General features: G+C 37.1%; 1 protein-coding gene across 5 annotated transcripts in view; it reads left to right on the top strand.

The window, feature by feature from the left end:
• TULP3 (TUB like protein 3) overlaps positions 1 to 19,548 on the top strand; it is a 34,353-nt gene extending 14,805 nt beyond the window's left edge. For 3 of the 5 annotated variants that reach the window (XM_048954812.1, XM_048954798.1, XM_048954793.1), the window contains exons 3-11: positions 4,305 to 4,467; positions 6,663 to 6,839; positions 8,527 to 8,660; positions 10,587 to 10,784; positions 11,279 to 11,391; positions 11,801 to 11,915; positions 13,156 to 13,254; positions 15,522 to 15,693; positions 16,189 to 19,546. In XM_048954812.1, coding sequence (XP_048810769.1) covers positions 4,305 to 4,467; positions 6,663 to 6,839; positions 8,527 to 8,660; positions 10,587 to 10,784; positions 11,279 to 11,391; positions 11,801 to 11,915; positions 13,156 to 13,254; positions 15,522 to 15,693; positions 16,189 to 16,322 — 1,305 coding nt within the window. In that variant the 3' untranslated portion in view covers positions 16,323 to 19,546. Of the gene's footprint in view, positions 1 to 317; positions 511 to 4,304; positions 4,468 to 6,662; positions 6,840 to 8,526; positions 8,661 to 10,586; positions 10,785 to 11,278; positions 11,392 to 11,800; positions 11,916 to 13,155; positions 13,255 to 15,521; positions 15,694 to 16,188 lie in introns of all 5 variants that reach the window. The other 2 variants (XM_048954815.1, XM_048954806.1) reach the window with 2 other exon arrangements.
• The last annotated feature ends 350 nt before the right edge of the window (positions 19,549 to 19,898 follow it).

Genomic DNA, 19,898 nt, shown 5'->3' with positions numbered 1-19,898 from the left:
TTGAGTTTATATAGCTTTGAATCCAGACGGATTCATTATTGACTTGACCTCCGTTTACATATGGACACTTATCTAACACACTTCAGAGTTGGGGAGTTAAAAATATCCTTGGTTGTATTTGTAAAAGCTACCTGTAAAGTTTCTAATAACACATGTTGTAAAGAGAAAACAATAAGATAATGAAAAGCTTTAGCTTGAGAAAAAGGTCTTGGAAGTAATTTGTAAAGGAGAACGTAGTGCTAAATGCCATTTAATAACAAGTTCCCATAAGAGGGATGATCTGACTACTTGTTGATGAACCTTGATGTCCGTTTCAGGACTGTTGGCTTGGGGTATGAGCCAGTAGCAACAAGTGGCTCTTATTGCTAGGCACTGTGGTCAATGTATGCCAGTTTGAGATATTGTCATGGAGATGCATCACTGTTCCAACAAAACAAAGCTGCTGGGCTGGATGGAATTCACAGAATCACAGAATTCCTTTGGAGCAACTGCCAGTTAAGCAACTGAGAGGTAAATTCATAGAGTTCATATACTTCCGCAATTTGATTCAGGGTTCAGAGTTTTCTGTGGTACTGTTTTTTTTTGTTTGTTTGTTTGTTTGTTTTCCCTTTTTTTAAAATTTGATCAAGATTGCAAGCATCAACGAAGCTGACAACTAGAAACTTTCATTAAAATATATTTTAACACCCCAGTCCCACTGTAGGTTGGTGATATTTGGTAAGAAATGCTAACAGTCTCTTATTTCAGATTGTATATTTAAGTTTGAATGTTAACTTTGAAAGTCTTCCTTTTACACCAGTAGTACCATTCTTTCTGAAGCACTAAAGGTCAGTAGCAGATCACAGACATAATGGATTCATTACTGTTTGTAGCAGATGTCATGCTTAAGCAATTTTCCTTAACGTTTAGAGGAACTGAGATAAGAATTGCAGAATATTCTTGTGAGATACAGCAGGATTGCGTTTAGCATCTTTGATCACATGGAGAATCTAGAATAAACCTTTGACGTATTAAGGGCATATGTCTCTCATCCATCTTTATGATGTATTTTGAACACTATTATTTGTGTTGTTTATAATGATGCTTGACATCAAGATCTATCTGTGGGTCGTATCTGTCTGCCCCAAAGTTTTTGTCTAGTCAAGTTTTGTACTTCGTTTTCCTTGAGAAGAGAGGGGATGACTTCTCAGACGGTGCTTACTTCCTCAGCAGCTCAACCTGTACTGCTGCTAGCTCTCTGTGGGTGGAGACAGTAAAAGCTGAAGGCTCATTTCTGACTGCATTTAATATGACATTAGTCTTGACGCTTAAGTTTTGTTAATGCCATCATCACTAGCATTTGTCCCTGCTATCTTATTGTGAACTAAGGAGGAGCTGAAAGAATAGAGGCTATGCCTCAGAAATCCATGCCTTATGGCTTACTAAAGTAGATCACATCAAGTAATAAATAGTATATTGCACCTTCAAGAGGAGTGGTTGAAGCCTTGTTGTGTACCATCTTCCTGTTCATCGTAGTGGTAGGAAGAGCACCAGACTAGTCTGCTATGGTGTATGCATCTGATGCATCTAGCTTCTTAGGCAGCTTGTTGGAAACTCACTAGAACCAGAGTTGATGGTTTGTGATCATTTAAGCATTTCTTCAATTTTAGTTACGCTTTTCTATGGTGTACTCAATACGTGGGGTTTGCAAAATCCTGGCACCTGTTATTTATTTAATGAGTTAAATGTTCCTGTGTCATGTGATTTTTTGTAATTTTACATGAAATTTTACTGTGACACAGGGCTGGAGAAAAGAATTTGGTTAGTAGACAGAAGCATGTTTTTTTAAACTTGACCTTAGTGGAATGAGTCTAGAGACACACAGTGCTGAAGGTAAGACTGCTTTGCAACCTTGTGTAAAGAGAAAGCTGCTACCAACCATCCCATCCATTAGCTTGTAAATTTTCACAGAATCACACAGAATCACAGAATTGTAGGGGTTGGAAGGGACCTCCAGAGATCATCGAGTCCAACCCCCCTGCCAAAGCAGGTTCCCTACACCAGGTTGCACAGGTAGGCATCCAGGCAGGTCTTGAACATCTCCAGAGAAGGAGACTCCACTCTTACGCATGTTTGTGCGGAACTTCCTATGCTGCAGTTTCCAGCCGTTTCCCCTTGTCCTGTCTTCATCTCAATAAGCAAAGTTTTAGAGAGAATCCTTTTTAAATCGCTATCAAGTTTCATCACTTTGATTATCTTGAAATTCTTGTGAAAAGGTTTGTCACATCTACCAGCAATAAAGTATATGTTCCAATATGCTTTAAAAAAAATCTAATCTTGTAGAATAATCAGTAAAGTAACTTTAAAAATCATTATGTGCTATACTGACTCCAGTTTCAATTTCCAGTTCTAACAGTAGCTATGTACTTTCTTACTGTTTTTAGGATGTATTTATTTTTCACCTGTCCATTTACTAGGTACAGAAGCCTTGGCAACATTTTTTTTCAAATACTTATTCTATTTTTTTGTAATTTGTCTTTTTCATTCTCCTTTTATGTTAACTATTAAAGATTTAGAGAATAGAGAAGAACTTTTTCACTTGGCATTAATTTATCCTAATGTATAATATATCCTTGAAGACTTGCATTCTTCTGGTTGATCTGACTATTCTCCTAGAGAAAAAATATAACAGTATTTTCTAAGAATTTCAATTTATCTTACTTTTCTCTAGACTGATCTGATAATCTCTGTGCAATTCTATGTATTTTTAGGATGATCCTTGCAAATAATTCTGCAGTACGTAATACTATGTGTGTTGCAGTCTAGTCTTCAAAGTGTAATCGTGGGTTTTTGCTTATTTAAGTATTTTGGAGAAAAGTACCTGAAAAGCATAAAGAATAAAGAAAAGGCCAAGAACTGAATTGTGCTAGAATTTTTAAAGGAGTGGTTGCGTATGAAACTGTCGCAAGCAGAGATAAAAAGCCCAGCAGGAAAGGAAAAATCCCATGAGATAGGAGAATCATAACAGGAGAGGAAAGAATTTGAAAATCGTTTCTATCTCAAGTGAATTGAGTTATTGGTACTGTTTATCCGATGGATTCTTGCAGACTGAGAAGAATTAGGTGAAGCAAGTTTATTTTTGTCCCAGGAGGAACTGTCACGGTTTTTTTTCAGTACTGAAGAAGCTGTCATGATTAATCTCCATCTGTGGCAAGTGGTCTGCAATTCTTCATCATGCATCATCTTAATTTTTAAGATTTAAGCATGGCTGCCTTTAAAATGATGCAGTGCCTGTATTTGCTTTGAGCTTGGAAGTTTTTCTGTTTACATTTAATAGGAAATCATGAACATCAAGTGTGTATGAATGATGGAAAAATATTTTGTTTTTAACGCTAACACTTGAATTTCTTTCAATCCTGAATTAAATACAAATATTTTGTAAGGCTGATCAGTTTTTGTGTTACTAAATCAGTCTTATTTTAATGACTGACTTTTTTATTTGTTTCTTTTATTCCTCTGTCTTATCTCTAACATTAGTTTTTGGGAGCTGTCTCTTCTGAGTTATATCCTCTTGTGAGTTTGTGGCCTTTGTCACAAAGGCCATGTCCTTTGCAAATCTTGAACTGCTTTTACTGCTGTTATAAATGTTGTGGCAGCATTTATAACTGCAGTGGCAGAGTGAGCTCCGATGAAAGATGATTAGAACTGGTATGCTAATATAATGAAAAACGTAACTGCCATGTAATCATCAGGACAGGAGCTTTTATTCTGACACCTATCTAGGTGATAGTTCTTTTGGTACAAATTGAGTTTTACTGTACAAACTAATGAGGAAAAAATATACATTCTCTGCATGCTTGGGCAGTTGTCCTAGGAGACAAAAAGTTTAGTAATTTAATTGTAACTACATTGGAAGGAGTGGAGAGTCCTTGTGAGCTGGTTAGTTTGCTCTGTCAGCTTCAGTATAATGAATGGAGTAATAAAGTTTGCAGTACATGCTACATGTTATAACATATACTTTATAAAATGTTTCACAGTGGATTCTAAGTGACTACTGAATTTGGCTGTTTATATTAAGGTTTACTGCAATTTTGTCTGGAGAAAAGGAGTTAAAATTATCTGTTGATGGTCTCAGGATAGGTCTCCCATCAGTGGAGAGCCAAAAGCAGTGTCTCACTCCAGACACTGTAGTATCTCTGCCCAGGATTTCTGTGAGTGATAACAGGAGCACATTATTTAGGTTGATTGGAAATCCTCACCAGTGGCTGAGGTGCTGGCTCTCTGGTTACTTATCCTTATTTCATGCTTTTTCTTTTATTTCACAGAGAGCTCTTCTAGAGAAAAAGCAGAAGAAGAAACGTCTTGATCCCCTGATGGTGCAGCCAAATCCTGAGGCAAAGCTGCACAGGTCAAAGCCCAAAGGATGTGAGGAACAGACTCCTTTAGTAGAAACTCCTACCACTTTCCACAATAATGTTGTGTTACACGGTAAGTACCTGATTGTAACAGTGTTCTGCCACCATGCCACTGCATGCATTTTATGTCATAGATGGTTACCTGTGTTGCTTTGACAGTAGTCAAGCCATAAGGTAGACGGATCACAAATCTTCTTATGTACAGCAATAGAACTGCTGTATAATATGACAGAGAAATATTATATATATATATAATATGTATAATATATAATATATAATTATAATATATAATAATAAATAATATAATTATAATATATAATAATAAATAATATATAATATATGTATAATATATAATATATAATATATAATATGACAGAGAAATAAGTGTGTAACAAATAAAAATCTTATCTTCAATTTTGTGACAGCTGAGAATCTTCATCTGCTTTTGAGTAATCTCTCCCTTTTGTTAGGTTAAAAAGAACTGTAGAATGTATTGGTAGGGAGGTGCAAATCCCGAAGTAAAAGTCAGAGAGTTTCCTGAAGCAGTAGGACAAAGAAAAGAGGATAGTCCTGTGTTGACAGCCTTTACTGTTCTTCATGGTATCATGGTATGCTGTTTTTCAAAATTGGGTATGACTAAATCATAAATAATCAAAACAAAGAGCTTGTGAATACCAGATTAGATTCTGGCTGTTTTTTATCTCTTTTTTTTTCTTCTTTTTTCTTTTTTTTCCTAAGGCCTTCTGGGAGACAACAGAAACATGACAAGCAAGTTATAGGGGTCCAGAAAGGCACAAACATGACATAATCAGGGACCCAAAGCCTCCCCTGGTCTGAAGACATTACAGTAAAATAGCAGCCATTTTGTTGAGAATGAAAAGAAATGCATTAGTGAGAGCTTTAAAGACTTGCATGTCATAGGATGGAAAAAAGAGTAACAGTTAAACCCCTGGATTGTAGCAGAAATGTCAGGAAGTAGTTTATGATAGTTAAGATCCTGTCAGCCTATCAAGAAAGTAATAGCAAATAGGCTTTGAGAGGCATACAAATGCAGAATGTTGTATTGCCACTCTTAGACTAATAGGAAATTAATTTGTGGGGTAACATTTGGAATAAACAAACAAACCAGAGTTACCTAGTTGGTAACCTATTACCTAGTTACCTATTTATTTCCATGTAAGTTACAACAGATAGGAAGAACATATTAGGAACAGATAGGAATAACACTATTTAATACAGCAAATTCTGAGCTACAAAACATTATTTTTCAGCATACTCCCATTAGCTGTGCATTTTGACCTGCAACGAGCAAGAGCCTGTATTCTGTGCTTGTAAAATTGAAAAATAAAATGAACATTTGCACCAGTGGAGGTAATCTACTGTTGCTGTCACCACTGCTGAAATGCACCACCTGTCGCCTCACTGTGCTAACATCCACTGTTCAGTCTCCATAAACAGTTAGGAAATGTTGATGAACGTCAATGGGTATGCTTTTTTCCACACAGAGAATTTCAATTCCACACCTTCACTTTTCAAATGCAGTTCCATGTCAGATGCCATTTTGTCAGGCTGTCACACAGCAACATGTGCAACGATAATGGAATATTAATGGGAAGGTTCATTCTCTACTGCCATACCACCAGTATTTGTCTTTGATGCCATTTGTCAACATAATAAAATAGGGGGCTGCACTTCCAGAGCAGTCCTCATATTATGCCAGACCATGACATCAAGAGATCTCCCCCAACTACAAAGTGCAGTGCATGCTGTGTTACGTGTTTAAACCTGGAAATATCATTTCTACATTTCTACTGAAACTAACGAAGGCATCAATTTACTCTTTTGTTTGGCCTATGCCTTTGGATATTCTTAACAAGTTGATTGGTGATGTTTACTTAGAACACTCATTTAACATCATTACTTGTAAACAATGAGTTTGAAGGTTGGAGCAAGAGAAAAAAATAATTGCCCAAATTACACATAACAACTTGCATGGCAAATACCATACATCTTAATTGCTCTAGCCATTGGAGAAAAAATAAAAGCAATCACCATATTTATAAAAGGGGAAACTGATGTATGTAACGTTGGAAGTAACGAGATCTGTATCACACTAAGGCCTAGCTTGACAAAGGTTGAATTCAACAAGAATATGTTAATACTTTAAAGCATGCTTAAGTAAGAACGGATGAAAAGAACAACCATTCTGGAATATATCTTTATCTGTAAAAATGAAACTTTTACAGTTTGTTTCATTTTGGCTTGCAGGCATTGATGGACCAGTTTCTTTCTTGAAATCAGAAGTGCAAGATTTAGGAACCAAACTCCAAACTTTCTCTGTTGGATCTTCCATAACAGCAGAAAATGCAGATGAGGAAAACAATGGACACTCTCTAACAGAAACGTTAGGCAATGCAGATCTGCAAGAAATCTTACAGAAACGAGGTAAGTATTGATAATGGACAGATGTGTTTTTTAGGATTCCTCTGCTTGTAATCTTTTTTTTTCTGTAGCATTAAAAATAATTAGAAAATTAAGAAACAATGAAACAAGTGTTTGTAGGGCTTTCATTCACAACTAGTAGATTGTACAGAATGCAGAAATGCAGATTTGCAGTTTCTTCTTCTGTTATTAACTGGATACAAATGTGCTGTACAATTATCTGACCTTTTCAAATAAGTTAGTGACACAACTGCATTTCACATTTTGCTAAAATTCAGGGCATTTTAATTCCAGATATTATGTATCTGGATATGATACTTGAATATTTTCATAACAGTAGAACCCTCTTAAACCACTAATGCTTTAATTTAACAGTTGAGAAGTCTAATAAGAGAGATGTTCTTCTTGAGTCAGAGGCTGTATCCCACAGAGTACTTTCCCATGGGAGCGTCCATCTCTGTTGCTGAGTGACTTACACGGCTGTCAGTACTGCAGGAAGGCATTTTGTTGTACATAGCCTAAACAAAATAATTGGTAGTGTTTAATACAGCAGCTTATTTTATTAGAAGAGCTTGTGTCCCAGAATGTTTCCAATATTCTTCATAATTACAACCATGTATAGGAATAGTTTTATTCAGTTGTCACATCCCACAGCTGTTTACATATGAATAGCAACATCACAGGAGATTTAGGGAAAGAAGCAGGAGAGAATATCCAGAAACTTCAGCAGAAATTAGTGAAGGTAAAACATTGACTGTGAATGACGACATTGACCTGGAGTACTAGGGTTAACACCTTTCCTCTTTTAAGCATGCTTTGAGAAGTTTACAGACAGATCGTTAAGATGTTTTTCTGTTTTATCTGAAATAAAGAATTCCCAGCAGTGCCCCCTACATTAGAACATTATTGTAAAATTGATTCACAGAAAATAATTTGGCTATAGCAGACTAAGCCTATTAATTTTCTATAATTCATTATGTACTTTTCCATTCTACAGCAAAATTAAAGGATGGAATCACAGAACCAAACAACGTAACTCTGTGTAGAGAGGAAACACCAAACAGTGATACATACAGATATTTTATTTATTCATATCACCTCTATATAGCTGTGATTAATATTAAATATATTTTGGGACAATCAAATCAGTATTAGTATTTGAGACTTGGTAAGTTATTGCTACTGATGTACTGATGATATAAAACAGAAGAAGCTTTAACTAACGAATTGTCATAATCCACTTCAATAACACTAAGAGGAAATTATGAAGAATGTAAACTGTACAGAGTTCAACCTACAGGGTAGGTTTTACCTACCACTATAGAGTTGGATTGCCTTTTTTGTTCTTGAACTATGGAGAGGTTGTTGGTTTTTTGCATATAAAAATAAGCAAAATTTAATTCATGATAGCACGTTGGTTATATAATATATTGCTTGGTAAAATATGTATTAATGAAAGCTTTATCAGCCACAGTCTGACAGCTGTAAAATGTTTCTACTGCTGTCAGTTTTATATACATAGTATTATCAGAATTACAACGCTCAGAAAATGATATAGGACAAGAAGAAAATCAGCAATTTGAAAAAAAAATCGATAATAGTTACACAAAGATTGTATGTGAATTAGTGATGCCACATACTCATGACACTTTGTTTTAGAGGTTATATGCTTGATTCTGTGTTCTGACAGGAATTTCAGGCAGTTTGAATTTTGATGAGGAGGACACAGAAGAAGAGGAAGAAGTAAGTAAGAGACCAGCATCTCAGTCACCACATCCTGAATCTGAGAGGCTTCATTCTGCAACCGTTGAGAAATCCTTTGCAGTAGGTGTTTTGAAATGAGTTTCTGATGAGAATTGGGCATGTTATTGATTTTACTACTAACCCCGTTAGCACTGTGTTAAAATACTATTTTGCAGTTATCGTTAATCCTTGAAGTCAAAGGACAGTATTGTCAGATTACCTAACAGAAGAACATGTAATTAATAGGAAGACCTGGTAGTCATCAAAGGAACAATGATGGGTGAAGAAACTTGACCCAAGTAACCTAATCAGTGAACAGGGAAACACTCTGAATCACGTGCTCCTGTGATGCTCAAAGAAGAAAGATTAGATCGTTGTCTTTGGTTCAAAATCTGCTAAGATGATTCAGAGAAGCTCTGAAATGCCATACAAATTAAGAGAGATTGCTACCTCTATTATAGGTTTTATGAGATGGGATGCAAGGGGGAACAGAATTTTGGGATGGAGTGGGGAAAATTCTGGGATTGTACAAAGCTTACTATGAGGTGCTAGAGAGAGGGACACAAGGGAAGAGGATCAAGTTGAGTCACGAGACAGCAAGCGTAAGAGAACAAGGAGTGAATAGAGAGGATAAAAGGCTCCAGGGATCCTGGATCCTGGAAGTCCATGCTATAATATTCAAGTGACCCAACTGAGTGTATTTGTGAGGAGGCTGTGTGTATACTGTTCTACATTAGCCAGTGAGTAATAGAAGAGATCTAATTGCTAGTAAATCAAAAAACTGAGGTGTGGTTGACAGTTGCTGGAGATGACTTGGAAATTCCTCATGAGGGAATTTCAAGTGAGTCTGTATGTGTACTCACTCAGATTTTATACTGTATGAAGCTGCTAATAGGGATAAACGAGCAAACTCATTCATCTCCAAGATGAAGGAGGAATACTCCAAATTTTGCAGTCTACAAGGTTTCACAGAATCACAGAGCATGTTGAGCTGTAAGGGACCTGTAGGGATCACAGTTTCCAAGTTCTGGCTCCCCACAGAACCACCCAAAATTCAAACCCTTTGTCTGATTGTCCAAGCAGTCATTGGACAACACTGAATTCTAGCAGCTTGGCACCTTGACCACTACCCTGGGAAGCCTGTTGCATGACCAGGCATCCTCTCAGAGAAGAATCAAACCAAACACCCAACTTCACCCTTCCCTAATGCAGCTCTGTGCCACTCCCTCGGATCCTACAAATGGAAGTTTGGGAGGTGCTGGCCCATGTTTTCCTCTTCTCTTAAGGAAAGGACTGAGAAGCACCCAACTCAGGGCAGTGGGCTCCCTCCGTCCTATCCGAGGGCCCAGGACTCTGGGTTGAGTGAGCTTTCCTCGCTGCCCTGCCCAGCAGCATGGTGAGGCCTGTCCCAGCCCCATGTCATGGCTCTGCTGTTAGCACTGACACCAGGCCATGCCAAGCTAGCTTCCTCTAAAAAATGACTTTAATATCTGATATATTACTGCTAGAATTCCAGTGTCTTTGATGACCATAGCATGCATCCTAACTATATATATTATTCCAAGGTATCTCCAGCACTGCCGTCTTACTCCATTTCTGCTGCTTTTTTGAACCAACATAAGCTTAGTGATTTTTTCAGCCAGAGAACACCAGTCTGTCTTACTGCAGCATCCATCCGGCATATCATGCTGACTTATTTACCACAGGGTTTGAAATTCTAGAAGCAGAGAAGCTCTTTGTTTAGAATGTTTGCACTGTCTCAACCTGTTTTCTCATTTCTAGTAATTCACTCTGGATAACAGCTTTATTTTCTCTCCTTCCCTAGGAGAGCTAGAGTAAAAAAGTTTTTATCCACTTTCTTCGGAGAAACACAGATGTTTTAACATTCAACTTTCTTTTCTCAAATATGTTCTTGGGACATCTGTTTCAGCAGACCTTCCTTTTCGTGGGGAATACTGAAATCTCTGGTCTGATGTTGGTTTTCTAATATGATGGTTTTTCCTGTAGGAAATAGGTGCTTCCTGTAGTCCATCCCCTCAGGCGGTTGCACATCTGGGAGAAGTAGAGAAGTTGGAGGAATTTGCATTGCGCCCTGCGCCCCGTGGTATTACAGTCAAGTGTCGAGTCACTAGAGATAAGAAGGGAATGGACCGAGGCCTCTTCCCTACTTATTACATGCATCTGGAAAAGGATAACAACAGAAAGGTATTGGAAGCAGTGTACAGTGTCTTGGCTGTTGTATTCCTAGACATAACATTTTAGTGTAATGAAGAACACTGCATAAATCAATAAGAAACTAGAAGCAGAGGAGAGACATGAGGATGAGGGAAACTTATATCTGGTCAAGACACTAAGGAAAGTGTTTGCAAGTTTAGAAGCCAAAATACAAAGAAAGATGAAATTAAAAAGTTTTAAAATGTCAGGGTTAAAGAAAAGCAGGGAGATTGAGCTGTTCCAGATGAAAAGAGGGAACAACTGGAAAAGACAATTGCCTTTAATCTAGAATGCTGAATGATTTAATTGGAAGAACAGGATTTCAGGTTGTATACTTGTGTGAGAGGTCAAAATCAGCAACACAGTAATAACAGTTCAGAACAAAAGTGGGAATGGATATGGGAAATAGAGAGGTAACAGTCTGGATAGCAGTGCCTCTGCATTCTTTCAAAACTCCAGTCTTGATAAAAGTTTTGTATTTCCAGATGTTTCTTCTTGCAGGTAGAAAACGAAAAAAGAGCAAAACGTCCAATTACGTCATATCAGTTGACCCAACTGATTTGTCCCGGGAAGGGGAGAGTTTCATTGGAAAACTCAGGTAAGAACAATCAATAAAAACTGCAGAAAAATTTACATATTCTGCAGTGGGATAGATGGAATTTACATATTTGTTTAGTTAGAGTTATGGATAGCAATCTGCTCTCTATTCAGAGAGAAACAATTTGTCACTTCTAGCTTACTGTATTCAAATAGGTTGTCAGTCTTTATTCAGTTACCGTTCATAATGATGATTTGGAGGAGTTCTGGCTCAGTGCTTTTCAGGACAGGTTATGTGCCCAGTTTTACAAGGTGCTCTTTACTGAAATTCCTTACTGAGATGACTGGAGAAAGACTAGGTGACTGGAGATGCCTAACTTTTCTGTCATGCACACATGCTTTTGGAAGATAATAAAAATTTCTACTGATGCCTCTTTCTTTTTGTTTGTCTTTCCATATCCTGACATTAGGTCAAACCTCATGGGAACTAAGTTTACAGTCTATGACCATGGAGTAAGCCCAATAAAGGCACAGGGTCAAGTGGAAAAGGCTCATACACGACAAGAACTCGCAGCTATTTATTATGTAAGTAGTGCCTCTTCCCTTTTGCCTCCTTCTAGTTTGTAGGCTGATTACTAAGGAGACAAGGCTCACAAAATGATGCTGCCTGCAGCCTCCTCCATTAAACTTTAGAACTGATTTCCACCAGGTAAGATAAAGGGCAGAAGCCTCAAATATAATTTCTTATGAGTTTGATTTTTTTTTTTTTTTTCATTGATGTCAGAGGGAGACAGACCCAAATTAATGTTGTAACGAGCTTGTTACTTGACCAAAAATTGTTAGACTCCAATCCTGAGGTTTAAGGAAAATCTGAGATACTTCACAAAATCCAATTCAGTCATGTAGAAGTTTTTATCTTTTATCATGGGTACAGTAGCAGAAATTTAAAGGTTCATTAGCCTGAAGCATGATTTTACTTTTTTTTGGCTACTGATCTTAGTGGCACAGAGGGGAAAAAATGGACTTGATAATTCCAGTACTAACCTGTTCACAGAAATATCAGCAGATCTTTCCTTTGTATACAGTACCTAACTGTACAGAGCAAGGTTTTAAAATGAGTATAGCAGATATATAAAGTCAGCTTTTCACATATCAGTACTTTTCATATGAAGTTTTGTGAAGTTTATATATGAATAAAATCAGTGCTCTTGTTCTCAATTATGTTCCTAGATCTTTTAAAATGAAATAAGAGAGATTGCAACTCTGAAGAACTTTATTCTTCATCTGTTAAAATGCACTAGCACATCAGGAGAAGTTGTATCACTTAATTCAGCGATTCTAAAAGATTCTGTCTTAGAAAAGTGCTGACATGGGTACAGATCACTTCAGACCACTGGGTTTTGGTTGACATTATTAAATAAGTGGTTTAAGAATACCAAGGAAGACTTCTTTCCTTTGCTTTCTGTATTAACTCTACATGGAGCAGAATCATGCAGTACTCTGGAAAAATCTATTTGTTTTAAGATTGAGGCTTGAATGGATGATGACTACCTTGCCTTCTAGTTCTATTCTTAATCATTAATCTTAATCAAAGAATAAAAATGAGAGAAAATAGTATGTCTACTCGTAAACACAAGTAATGGAACCTAAAGAAAAATGCCAGTCATTCTTTAGGAACATTCTTGTGATATCCAGCTAGCACAGTTATAGCCAGCAAATCTCTGAAAATAACGTAAATGTGAATTCAAGTTCAGCTTTGCTGTCTTTCGTTCTGCATGATGGAGTATATCCATTCCTGAAAATAGTGTCTTTCCTTGTATTTCAGGAAACCAATGTATTAGGATTCAAAGGCCCCAGAAAAATGTCTGTGATCATTCCAGGAATGAATATGAATCATAAGCGAATTCCAGTCCAGCCACGAAATGTGAGTTACGGAGTTAAAACTTTCTCAAGGAAGTGTGGGTGTTACTGACAATCATTCTTGATAGAGAGTGGTTGGTCATGGCTGTGGCTGTTACTGAGTCTAACGGGCAGTAACAGTGTTGCTCAAAGGTGATGATTAATTTATTCTTGCCTTTTACGTCACTTGTAAGTTTCTGAATCCTGTTTGTATTCTTATTTGTCTTTTAGGCAGCCTAAATGTTACTTACTTGGCTATTGCAAATGGCTACTCTGTCTTGTTGCTGTTGCAAGTACAACCCCTTTTCATCAAAGGCCCTTAATGTATTTTTCTCACCCTTTATATCTACTGCTTTGTTAGCAGGCAAGCATAGTGACTGTGGCCAAGGCTGAAACATAAAGCTGTTCCAAAGTTTTATAATCACAGAATCGTTTGAGTTCCAAGGGACACATAAATGTCGTCTAGTCCAACTCCCCAGTAATTAAAAGGGACATCTTCATCTAAATCAGGTTGCTCAGAGCCTGGTCCAGTGTGACCTTGACTGTCTCCAGGACTGGGACATCTACCTCCTCTGGGCAACCTGTTCCAATGTTTCACTACCCTCACTGTGAAAGACATTTTCCATATATCCAGTCTAAATTTCCCCCCTTTTAATTTGAGACAATTTCCCTTGTCCTGTCATAACAGACCCTGCTAAACAGACCCCTTCTTTCTTATAGCCCCCTTTTAGATACTGAAAGAGTGCTATCAGGTCTCCCCAGAGCTCTTTCAGCCTGTCCTCATAGTGGAGGTGTTCTTCCTCTGAATACACTCCAACAGGCCCGTGTCCCTCCTGTACTGAAGACCTCACATCTGAATGTTGCACTCCAAATAAGGTCTCACCAGCTCAGAGTAAAAAGGGGCAGGATCAGTTCCCTTGCTCTGCTGACCATGCTTCTTTGGATGCAGCACAAGATGTGCTTGGCTTTCTGAGCTTTGAAGGTACATTGCTGGCTCATGTCTAGCTTGCCATCCACCAGTGTACCCAAGTCCTTTTTGCTCCATTGTTTTGTTCCTCATTTTGTATTAGTAGTGGGATAGTGGGAATTGCCATGATCCAGTTGCAAGACTTTGCTCTTAAATTTGTTGAACTTTATGAGGTTCACCTGGGCCCACTTCTGAAACTTGTCAAGGTGTCTCTAGATGATATCTCGTCTGTCAGGCATGTTGACCATCCCACAAAGCTGAGAAGTTTAACTGTTTTTGTCTTCCTTTGCTGTAGTGTGATGCCTCTGATTAAGTAATATTGCCTGCACATTAAAACAAAAACAAATATCTAAACATAACTTGTTTGTTCCAATTTTTAAAGTTCTTTTTGCACCGTTATAAAAGTAAAATGAAGATGAGAATAAGTGCATTAAATAATTATCTTAATTAGAACAAGCTTTACTTTAAGGAAAATGAATTTTTTAGAATAACCTATTTTTTATCTGTTTGCAATACTAAAGCACTTCAGTGCTTTTTCAGCCTGAAAATACTGCTTTCTGATCACCTCCTTCCTGTTAAATAACTTAAACTTCTTGGATTCTTTTTCTTGTCAGTTTTAGCTTATATTATTACATTTTATGTTATTTGTTGCATAGCTTTTAAAATAAAATCACGTCTTGTGTCTCACTACAGTTTCCAGTTCCTTGTAAGTAATTTTTTCTCAGTCTTACTGTACTATTTTGCCTCCTTTTTGCATCTTTTAATTTTTATTTCTCTGTATGTTTTTCATATCATGCACCTTTTATTAGACAACATAGGATGACATTTAACCTACTTACATCGTACTTACATCTCCTTCAGCCTTTGGAAACACCTCATGACACACAACACAGCCACGAGGCATATGCATTAACTACGTAGTTAATTTTACATTATTTTCTTTTGTTTCAAAGTTTAGAATATTGAAAATAGAAGGTTTACAAATGAACAGAAACCATATAAATCTCAAAAAGGAGGTTCCTGCTAGCAGGATGGCAGTCATCTGTGATGTGTGAATTGCTGTCTTTTCTGTCCACATGCATGCTTTTTGTCGCACTTTTTTCTTGTTTGGGTAGAGATATGGTAATAGTTTATAGTGTAGGAAGGAGTGCTTGGAAAGTATTTTCTTGTTACTTGCAGGATACTTTCAGTAGGACTGAGTTTAAGTGCCAGCATTTCATTTAGTAGGAAATGACGCTGAAGTCACAGAATGCACATGTGAGAGAGGCAGTGCGCAAAAGCAGAGTCATTCTGAATCTGATAAAATGTTTCTTTCTTCTAAATAGGAAAATGAGAGTCTTCTGTCAAAATGGCAAACTAAAGATTTAGAGAACCTCATTGAGTTGCACAACAAGGCTCCAGTCTGGAATGATGATACTCAGTCCTATGTTTTGAATTTCCATGGGAGAGTTACTCAGGCCTCAGTGAAGAACTTCCAGATTGTCCACGACAATGACCGTAAGAGTCTGGTGGAGAGTGGAGGAGGGAGTTATTTAAACAGGAAAAAAACAGTATATTTCATGAGGTTTCAGAGGAATAGAACACTATTCCTGGAGAAGGGAGACTGGGTGAAGGAAGTTAGCTCAGAATTACTGGGGAATTCTGTCGAGAAAACTTCAAAAGACCTGACTTTTTGGGGGTGAGTGCTGAGAGGCTGCTTTCAATAGCAGCATGAAAAGGAGAGAGAGGAACTGCAAGTCTGTTGCAGGGGAAAGAGTTAACATCACACCTTCAATGCAATGAGAGAGTGGTTTGAGCCTTGGTTCTTAGAAGGAAGGTAATCTGTAGAATGCCACAGTCACTACAGTCAACAGATTTTAAAGCCAGTTTGGTGAGAAAGATGGATACACCAACTGCGTATATTTGGGACTGATAGACACTTTTAAACTTCTTTTTGTTTATTTTCTTTGCTTACCTCTAAAAATTGCTGGTCTCTTTTTTTTTTCTCCCCAGCTGACTACATTGTGATGCAGTTCGGTCGTGTAGCAGAAGACGTTTTCACTCTGGACTATAACTATCCTCTCTGTGCTCTTCAGGCTTTTGCTATTGGACTCTCCAGCTTTGATAGTAAATTGGCCTGTGAATGAGAAACAGCATACTTGAGACATAGAACTCACTCCCGCCTCTGTATCTTGTTAGAATTCCAGGTGAAGTAATGAAAAGCACATTGGGGGTGGAAGGATACTGGAAGACAAACTTTTGTGAGCTTATTGGAAAGTAAACAGCAATCCTGAGAGCATTTTGGTATTTAACAGTTGACCATCTTAGGAGACTATCTCAAGACTGAGTGGTCCCTGTCCACTTTGTGGAAGAACAAGGAACACAGATGATGTTTTTGTTGTCAGAATTGATTTTGCTTTCAGAATCTTTGCATCAGCTGCTGCTTGAGGAGGCAAAGGAATTTGTTTCACTAGTTGAAACCCATTGCAGCTAGAATTAGAAAAATAATGGTTTAGTGTTCACATACCTTGAATCTTCAGCAATGCCCATGGAGATGATGCTACTGATATTACTTTGAGTTTCTGGTGAGATTAATTAAGAAAAAAGGAGAGTAGTTATGGCAATATTCTGTCTTGCCCTGTGCAGCATTTTGTAGCCTGTTAACTACAGTGAAAGGGAAAAGGATTCAGGTTAAGCCTACATGCAACTGTAGGTAGTGGTCAACAAACACAGAAGTGGACTGAGATGCTGGCTCTAATGAAAGATGTTTCTCTTACTTTGCAGAATGAATCTCTGTTAAACCTGATAGTCCATTTCCCTTTCATTATCCTAATTGCTCCATGTCCCTTGATACACTTTTTAGCAAATGAAGAATCACTCCTTTTTAATTTGGTAAAATTATATCCATTGGTGTATCTCTTATTTTGAACTGTGTGAAATATAAGATTGAATAGATGATGGAACATGACTTTGACTGAAAGTAGTATTGTACTGCTCCTGAAAAGCACTGTTTGGACTGAACGTCTGAATCTAGACCTTATGGTGATCAGAAATACTTTTTAACTTGTCCTTTATTTGTAAAATTTTCTACATTTTTAGGAACGAGCGAGATGTAACTCATTTCAATTTTTTTTGTTCAATGTGAGATTATCTCAAGTTAGGACACAGTTGTAGGTTTCATGTAAATAATTTGAATCTGCCTGTAAGAATAAGATACCTCAAGAGGAGATTACTGATGTTTTCAAAGGCATCAGTTGAGTTTAAAAAAAAAAAAAAAAAAAAAAAAAGTATCACGGGGCTGTATAATGTTTCTTTCCCATGTTCCCATTTAAATGCTAGATTGTACAATTTGGAGACTGTAGGTTACAACGTTGATTCATACGGCTTTGATTTATCAGTGAATCGCTACACGCTGACATGCGAGCCTCAGTGCACACATCTGCTGTGCACTAAAGCAGAACAGCTAATAACTTGCCACTGCCATGGCTACTATGCATATCCACGATGAGTCTGGAAAACTGTATCTTCCATTAAGACAAGAAATAGCTTTCTTCAGTTTTACATGTTACTATTATCAGCAGACGCGCTCTATTTCATGCTCCTAAGAAGCAGGCTTACTGTTTTTGGTCTCCAGAGTCTTTGAAGGTAGTTATCACTTGCTCTTTCAAAATAGAAACAGAAAATGACTTAACGGGGTTTAATTGCCCAGGAAAACAAACAAACAAACAAACAAAAAAACAACAAATAACAGTAATCATTTGTAAACTTTGTATTTAGTTGTAAATTATAAACTGTTGCTGGGAGGACCAACTCTACAAAATGCTGTAAGTCCAATCTTAAAAACCCATTCTGTGCTAGCTGGAGAGCCATTGTATTCAGAGAGATCTCATCAGCACATCAGTCAGTGAAGAGAACTGATACCATGAATATCCTTGGTGCCTTCATGTACTTCCTGCTCATCAGGCCAGGGACAAGATCTGGCAGTGTTTTCAAGTTATGTTCGGCTGAGTTCTTTGACTGGTGGTTCTGCCTTACTTTTACTCATCCAGAAATACTAAGAAGTCTGATAGTAATCTGATTATTTTTTTTCCAATTAGGACAATATGAAAGAAACTGCGCTGTGTTAGTTTGATGTGACTTGAAGGTGTTGAAGGTTGAATACTGATTTCCAATTCAAGATGATTTTACTCTGTTCTCAAAAAGTCATGGTAGTGTTGCTTGACAATTACGCTAATTAGCAGTGGATCTTCAAGTTGATGTCAGATCATCTTCACTGGGCCAAAGTCTCCGAGTCTTGGTCAACTTCTGTGGACAGATTAACTGCATAAGTGCTTTTTTATCAGATACTGTTTTACATCAATTGTATTTATAATTTTTATATCTCAATGCAAATAAATAATTTATATATTGGAAAACTCAATAATTCTAAACGAGATTTTTTGTTTTCTTTCTGCTACGATTTTGTCACTTGTGGCTGTTACTTGTTCCTCCTGTACTAGTTACTTCCTCTGTTTCTTCCTGTCTGCTCGTATCTTGCTCTCTTCTTTTATACACCTTTTCCTTTGTTATTCTCAGTTCTGTTCTGTTGTGATGTTTTCTTCATACACTTAGAAGCCTAGGAATAAATGTAAGGTTATTGTCTATTAATGTCTTTGTTTTTTTTCCCAAAGCAAGGTTTCTGGTATAGTTTGTGGTTCCCATTTGATTATTTTTTTGAGCTTCTTGCAGTTCTTAGTTTCATGTTTTTAATGCTTACCTCAGTCTCAAGATAGTGGTTTTGAGACAGTTTGTTATACATTTTCCTATCCTCCATCTCAACCTGTTCTGCTACTGAAGTACAGTACGGTGTATTTCTGAATTAAGAGCTAAGATGGTTAGGGGGAACACCAAGTTGAAATGGTGATTTTTTGTTACTGTCAGCAAAATATCTGCTTTATACTTACTGTGCTGCTCTACATTCTGATATCTGTAAATCTATCAGTTACCACTGAAATTAGTATCTTACCCCTGTTAAAGAAGGCAAGAAAAACCGTTCCCCTGGTTTGCAAATCAAGAGCTGATTACTGTAACCACTGTTAGTCTTGAACTCTTGATCTCTTGAACTTCATGGTCTGCTGAATTCTGGTCGTAACATGTTTTGTGTGGAATTATTCTTTGCTGAAAGCAAATTCAGAAGCAAACTAACTTCACCAAAACAATTAAGGTAAATGTTGTTATAACTGTAACCTACTCTGTAAATATTTAAACTGAAAATACATAAACAGGTGAACATATTCTAGAGGATGGGAATGGGTGATCATTTCTTAATTAACATTTTCAAAGGAGAGAAGCCATTGCACCATCTGCAACAAATCAAAATAAATGATGAAGAAAACAGAGGATTCACCTTTTGTACTTCATTGAATAGAGCCCTTCATTAAGGGGAAAGTAATAGTACTTCACTGTGAAATGTGACTTTGTTTTAAAAGTTAGATATCAAAATCATTTGGAAAAGAAATGTAGAGGAGAGGGGAATTGGTCTTATCAAGGTATCCAGCTCCCTCTGCTCTCTGACCTAAGCGAAGTTATTTGCTTCAATGTCAGCAACAACAACAACAACAACAAAAATAAAAAATAAATTAAAAAAACGCAGCCACAAATAAGCGAAAAAATACCTCAGTTATCCTTGAGTCAGTTGCCATATATGATTAAGTGGAATCACAGAATCACAGAATTGTAGGGGT

This window comes from Lagopus muta, chromosome 1 (assembly GCF_023343835.1).
Source record: "Lagopus muta isolate bLagMut1 chromosome 1, bLagMut1 primary, whole genome shotgun sequence".
NCBI lineage: Eukaryota > Metazoa > Chordata > Aves > Galliformes > Phasianidae > Lagopus > Lagopus muta.
Note: the sequence above shows the minus strand (reverse complement) of the source record. Positions and strands in the feature narration are given on the sequence as shown.